The sequence below is a fragment of the Gossypium hirsutum genome, chromosome A01 (genome assembly GCF_007990345.1).
Source record: "Gossypium hirsutum isolate 1008001.06 chromosome A01, Gossypium_hirsutum_v2.1, whole genome shotgun sequence".
In the NCBI taxonomy this organism is placed as follows: Eukaryota; Viridiplantae; Streptophyta; class Magnoliopsida; order Malvales; family Malvaceae; genus Gossypium; species Gossypium hirsutum.
In genome coordinates this window covers 31,630,349-31,638,068 of record NC_053424.1, presented here as the reverse complement: position 1 = coordinate 31,638,068, position 7,720 = coordinate 31,630,349, and the positions used below count along the sequence as shown (strand labels likewise).

General features: G+C 26.2%; 1 protein-coding gene across 1 annotated transcript; it reads left to right on the top strand.

Moving 5' to 3' along the window:
• Window positions 1-5,335: 5,335 nt before the first annotated feature.
• On the top strand, window positions 5,336-6,244 carry LOC107917005 (uncharacterized). Its single transcript, XM_016846394.2, has one exon. The coding sequence runs from the start codon at window positions 5,598-5,600 to the stop codon at window positions 6,096-6,098; it is 501 nt and encodes a 166-aa protein (XP_016701883.1). The 5' UTR covers window positions 5,336-5,597; the 3' UTR covers window positions 6,099-6,244.
• Window positions 6,245-7,720: the final 1,476 nt, after the last annotated feature.

Sequence of the window (7,720 nt, the reverse complement as noted above, 5' to 3'; positions counted from 1 at the left end):
ATGCATCATGTTGGCTATTCACTCTGATGGTTGAACACCAACATATAGGTGAAGGTTTTCGCCTTTACTCATCTTTAGTGGCTATGGTAGCTTGATTCACGTGGAGTTTGCTCTTTCCTTGAATATGGGTTTCAATCTTTTTGAGTCTTGTCTCTGTATTTTATGTGATTTATCTCCAACTTATTGGTTGTTTTGTTTTAATTTGTACTTACCAATTATACACTTATACTGGACTTATTTCTTTAGTGCTTATAATATTTTTCTTAGAATGAAATGTTATGAAAAAAAAGTGAATAAATAGGTTACATAATTTCAGCAACTCCTTTAGATTATTGGGAAATGCAAATGTGAAAAAGCTGGGTTTGTTTTGAATTCAAATTCAATTCAAAATTTGAGAAATAGTCATAAATATTGGACAATTCTATTCCTCTATTATTACTAGTATTAGTCAAACAAGATTTTAAAATTGTTTTTTTTTTTATGTTCATTATATATATGATGAGTAGGCGTGGACTTTCCTTTGCTATTTCATAATATTGAAAAGTAATTGTGTAAGACATCGGTTGCTTGATTTTCGATGAAAATAGTTGGATCATACATAACTTGTCACTATTGTAATAGTTTAATTAATCATTTATGGGTTTGTTTTACATGGAAAACCAATTTTTATACTTCTTTGTATTCTTTATTTGATGAGATAAGAGTTTAGAGAATAGACACAATTTTTAACTGCATGATGAGACCTAGCTTACATCATATATTCTTGACCATTTCGTTTTTTTTTTAAATAAAACATAATTCAATATCGATTTATGTTTCACACGTGAATTTTTTTATGATATCATTATATTGGATAAAATTTACATATATAATCGTCCAATTTTCATAAACTTTTATTTTAAACATTTAGAATAAAAAATTTATTTTAAACACTACAATTTAAATCTATTTTCATTTTTATCACTCTCCGCAATAAAAGCTAACAGAAATCCTACTTCAAACCCCAACTTTCTCCTCTCTTTTTTTCCACTTAGGATATCTACAGTTAATAAATATTCTTTTTACTCTTAGATTTATAACTAATATTTTAAGAATTCAATTTTCAATTATATAATGATATCCTGATATGATAAAATCATGCAATTCAAAAGGCATTTTTTTAATATATATTTATTTTAAATGTCATTTGATACACAAATTAAACTATAATTTTATGAGGGTTTTTTATATTTTAATATAATAAATCAATGAAAATATTATTATAATAAGATTTGTACCTAAAACACATGGTATAATAATAATTAAAGGCTTAATATATCATTTGGTAACTAAGTTTGACATATTTTTCTAATGTGGTTCTTATGTTATTTTTTATCCAATTTAGTACATGTAATTGACAAAAGTTCTATATTTTGATGCAAAAATGTGACGGTGTTAACTTTTTAATGTTTAATTCAAGCTTCAAGGTTGATTTGATGAAAGTTAATTGATAATAATATTAAATTTAAAATTTTCATGATTTTTAAAAGAATAAGTTTTGTGTTAATTGAGAATTTGTTTAATTTTATGCTTAATTTGTCAAATACAGTTCTATGAATGTGATTTAATCCTGATTTTAGGGTTAATTTGATGAAAGCTGATTGCAAATATTATCAATTAATTATGAATTTTCATCAAAATGAACTCTAGAATTTGAATTAAACATTGTTATGTTCAACTACTAAAATATATAACTTTTGATAAATATAAATAAAACATTGAACCAAAAAATAACATAAGTACTATATTAAAAAAATATTTAACTTAAATACCCAATAATGTATCAAACCAACAATAATTTAACCATTAGAACTAAAATATCAATATTTTAATAAATATAGTATTGAAAACTAAATTTAGTATATGTTTATGGTAAGAGAAAGTACCGAAATTCAAATATAAGATTTGCCGTCTGAAATCTGAAATCAAGAAAAAATATACGTTTAATGATTATTGACTTTTAATTTTGAAAAGAGAAATTATTATAAATTTGAACACCAAAGTAAAGCAGTTTTAGAAGCTTGAAAATGAAGCAGCCTCGTCATAACGTGGTTGATAAATTTAATTCCGAAACTGATTTTCTCTTTTAGGGTTTAATAACGACGTAAATATCGTCATTGCGAAGAAAATACCATGTTTTTATGAGGAAATTAGAAAATGAATTTTCTTCATAATACCGAATACTACACAATAATGGTGACTGAATTACATTTTAGAGTCATAAAAACTATAATTTAATATGCATGGATATATATATTAAGGAGTATTTTTGTAAAAGCCTTCGAGTAGTATGGGTGGATTTATCTCAAATCTAATGTCCACTCGATTCGACTTTTTTTTTATTCCATCTAACCTGATTTGAACTCGACTTGTCAAAATAAAAAATCCAACCCTAATTGATCAGATTGAGTCAAAACCCATTAGATTTTATTTATTTTTTGCCATCCCTAAATCCAAGCCAAAAGGGAATTTTTTTCATTTTAATTTCCTTTGAATATTTTATTTACCTATAAATTTTTTGTACTCCTCTCTGGAATTTAGTTTACGTATTCTTATTTTTAAGAATTTAATTTTTCTACTTATCAGATTTCAAAATTCAAGTTTTGTTATTAATACCGTTAAACTTATTTTGTTAAATTCAGGTTTATTGTAATTTTTAAGTTATATGGCTATTAAGTGAATATTTTTTAAATTTCAAAATGCAACATCAATAAACTTAACAAAAACTGTAAAAATGTTAAATAATTAGACTTGAAATTTAAAATTTGAAAAGTAAAAGGTTCAATTCTAAAAATAAAAGTATAGAGACTAAATTCTAAAATTGTGAAGAACAAGGGACTCATGGAATATTTTGACCTTTTATTTTTTTTTGGTTTACATTTTCTTGTCAAAGGCATTGTGGCTTAGAAGCGAGGGTACTCAATAAAAGCAATTTAATTATTTTGACATTTGGAACTTTTCTTTGGATCGATGCCGGTATGGTACGAAACTCCGCTTTTCCCCTTAAATTTAAGGCCTTTTAGTTTTTCTTGTTCTTTATACATGTTTAAAAAGTTACGACTATAATTTATATTTCAAATAATTATAATTAAAGAAATACGTGAAATTTAAATTAAAATGAAATTTAAGTATAAAATTTTAAAAATTTTCCGATTTCAATTTTATCATTAAAACTTCCCATTGGCTTAAAGGCTTGTGCTATACTTGTATTAATTAAATTTGATTATTTTGAATATGATGATATTTTTTAATTATGTCAAATTATTGTTATAATTACCATTTAAGCTATTAAACAGAAATCATGTTACCAATTTATTTATGAAAACAAGTCCATAAAAGGCTAAACTTAATAATCAAAAGTTTTGATATACAATATTATCTTAATCATCAAGTCAAGTGGACTTAAATTTATTAATATCTTCACACCAAACAAATTTGAATAAGAAACGTACGTTTCATGTAGTTATATGTGAAAACTTTTAATGAGGATTTCTTGGATAGTTTGTGAGATTATTTTAAAGTTATATTTAAAATAGTTAGGTAATCAATAAATATTTTGTGTAGTGATAAAATATATTATATTCTTAAGAAAAAATGTGTATTTAAATTTTAAAGATGATATTGTTGAGAGAAATAGTTATGAACCTCAAATATGTATAGTAAAACAAACATAAATAATATAAAAAAATTATAGTAGTAAAATTGGTTATTAAAGACTGTATGATTGTTTTTCTTAATATTAAGATCTTGAGATTTTGGTAGTCTTGATTTAATTCTTATTATGCTCAAATACCATATTTATCATGTCTCTCAAATTATTTTGATTACAAGTCCAATCATGTATGGGTTGTATTCAAATTTATTCTTATTTAGATTTAAATATTTTTTTATTTATTTTCAGTCCGTTATATTTTATATTAAATTAATTTTAGTTTTAATTAATCATACCTATATTATTTATAAATTTACTCATAATTATACTTAGAAATCGTTGGATTAGGCAATTAACAATTAAGCTCCTAGAGGCCAACACTAAATTTATTCATTTGTCATTAAATTTAATAATTCATTTATTTATATTATATTATTTTGAAGATATTGTATAAAATCATTTTCGTATTCATATGCAATTTTTATATATGTTTTTGAATTATATAACTGTATTGTATTTAAGATATTAAATTCTAATATTAAAAAAAATGGCCTTCACTTTCATATTAAAAAAATAAATAAGGTCCTCTAAAGAGGGCAGGCCAGGTAAACCCGTTGAAAATTGGGCAAAGAGATGGAATTGGGAAAGGACTAAACGGTACCGTCATCGTTTGGCAATTGAAAGTCAAACTGTCTAACAGTTTTTTCCAGTCAAATGAACTTGTTCAATCAACGGCCGTCTTTTTTTCCTTTTTTTTTTCTAACCATCAAACGATATTATAAACAATAATTTATATTTAATGTAATAATCGTGTATGGTTTATGTATTATTACTGAAAAGATTATACATATTAGAAATAATTTTAAAATTAAATCCACCAAACTTCATTTTGAATAGTGTGATTATCTTATTTATTAATATTAAATAAATTATATTAAATTATGGTGCATTCATGAGTAAAAAAAATTATTATGCATAATATATTTATATTATGGGCGAAATACAATTTGACATCAAGTACAAGGGTCTCTATAATATTTTTACCAATAAGGACACTATCAATACATAAAATATTAACTTAGGTGATGTTTGATAAACTAAAAAAAATTAAGTACTGAAAAAATAAGTGTTGAAAAATTAAGTACTTTATAAAATTGTTTGATAAATTATTTAAAATTAATTATTAAATTTTTTGCTAAATATAGATTTTAAATTATAAAAAAAATATAATTTTACATTTTATCCTTAATTTTTAAACATTTCACTTTATGCTAAACAAAAATCAAATTTTGAATCTAAATTTTATAGAATAATATAATATTAAAATAATAAAATAGAATAGAATTAATTAAAAATATTATTCATTAACTGATGAGTAGCTCTTATCTACTTATTATTTTTCACACTCTTTTGTTAAAAAAGTTTTATCAAATTATTTTTATTTTAGATTATCAAACATACATAAAAAAATTAAATTATTAAAAATTAATATTTTTAATAATTTAATATTTTTGATAGTCAAATTAAAAAATATAAAACACAAAATAAATGAAAAGCATGCAAACATAACATAAATATAAAATATCTTTTTAAAAAATATCTATAGTTATAAAAATGTGGGATTTGTGAAGGCATACTTGTTCTTATCTGGTTGTTTTGATTGTCTAAACCAGCGTGCTTGGGAATCGGTCAAAATCCAACAAAGCATCCGACTCCTTCCATTTAAAGAAGTTTCAGTCTCACTCAACCACCTTATAAAGCCTTCCAAAGATATACTAATTAGTAAATTACCTTCAATCAACTCTACCTCTCTTACCTAACTCTTTAATTTCCCCTCCAAATTTCTTTGTTTTTCATTGCTTTTAATCAAATCCCCGAAAATTATTGCTTCTCTAGAACTTACAGAATGAGCAGAAAAGGGCACTCCAATAACAAGTTGGTGAGATTCATCACAATTCCTTTCAGAGCCTTGGGCAAAGCTAGGGATCTTTATGTTAAAAGCATGACAAGCTGTGCTTCAAGGGTCAGCTTTGGGCAAGGCAGTGGTGATTACTCAGGCCAATATTCAGGCTTGCCTAGGAGCTTTAGTGCAAGCTCTGCCACATCTAGCCATGATAATGAAGATCTTAGAGACCTTATTAGGGCTGCATCGGTTAGAAGCTTGGGACATAGGAATGAAATAGAGATGTTCATGCAAGAACAATTGAAGCAGATGAGATCATCGAAAGGGTTGCCAAAGAGTAGCAGTGTGGGGATGGGGAGAATTGATGAAGATAAGCCTTGTGATGATTTTGACGAAAAAGATGAAGCTCCTGTTGATAACAAGAAACAAGATTCTTTGTTTAAAAGAAGTAGAACCTATGCTTCTGTCACAAAAAGAACTAGTGTTGCTTTTGATTCTTATTGATTTCTGTAACCTTTTTTTTTTCCTTTTTGCATGTAAAGGGAAGCAAAAAGAATCTCTCTTTTTTCTTTTCTCTATTTTTTAGCAATTTTTGTTGTTTACAGATGGTCTCATTAGAAAGTTTATGGATTATAGAATTTATATGCAAATGGAATGAATCTTCTCATGTTTGCAGCGGGAAGAAATACAATTATGTCCAAAGTTAGAAGCAGAGACTGAAATTTTCATTATCAATGCAACGCAAGTGCCAAACTATGATAAAATGGGCAGTATTTAAAGTCTTCACGGAATCCGTTAGTGCCAAATTTGGAGCCCTTAGCCTTCTTCAGCTAGTAAAAATAAAAATTGACTAAGGCGGAAAGAAAAACAGGGAATCCATAGTAATCTAGTTTTGGACATAAAACCCATGCTAAATGGGGGATTTTAGTGTGAAATATTTGGTTTCATCTTGTTTTATAGTTGACATTTCCAAATTGAAAACCGTTTGGGCAAATATTGTACCAAGTTAACGAAATGTTAGATATACAACGTATCCGAGTTTTTCAGTTATAAAATATGAGCAAGAATCAACAACAGATCATATCAGAAAAGGAATATTTAGCAATTTCAAAAAGATAAAGAGAATGAGTGAGAAAAAAAAGAAGATAGAGTTCGTAAAGATTTGTTTAGAGTGAAATGAGCCATAAGATATATAAGACTTTTAGTGACTAAAAATAATAAAAATAAGTTGACTTAAACTTTGCCAAAATTAGTTTAAAAAATGTTCAATGAATCTGGGCTTGGCTAAATATAAATTTTACTACGCAAGTAATTTATTTGTCTCATACTCTAAAAAATTCAATAAAGAGGTCAGACACCTCAATATATCACATGGATTCACACTACACTGGTCATTCAAGCCTAATTCTCATGCGTGTGAGTCTACCCTCTCAACTTGGTTCTTACTAACCTAATAAAGTATAATGATTTATAAACAAGGGTAGCAAGGTTTAAGGAATGTGAGATTTGGTTCTTTTGAAATATTTCAATTTTTCCAACAATCCCTCGTACATTTCAAAAGAACCAGGGATAAAGTTTTACTCAGTATCTACTATTTAGATATAATGCATTGACTCTAGTGTCTTTTAGGATATGAACCAAATTTAGAAAGAATGAGACATAATTTATAGAATAATTGGTGAAACATAAATTTTCTATTAATTAAGAATTCTTCGCCTAAATTAAAATTCTCACCAATCACATTATACCTAAAGTATTGTTGTTCGACGCAATTGTGTGCTAATAGGCTATACACATGCTTACAAAAAATATGGATTTGATAAAGAATGAGGCTCTGCCATAAATCTCATAGAAACAACCCTACTTCACACTCATATAGGTCAATCCATCAAGTGCATTCTATAGATTAATACACACCAACTATAAAAGAATATGGATTTGATTTAAAGCTTTTACTCGATCCTTTTTTTTTGTAGTTTTAGCACTATTTACAGCATAGGAGGAACATAATTTTATAGTGCTTAACGAATCAACTAATGAATTCATTATTACCCATATTGTAACACCCTAAACTTGATTCAGTCGTCGGACCCGAGCTATGGAACGCCATATTGGCCACCTAAATG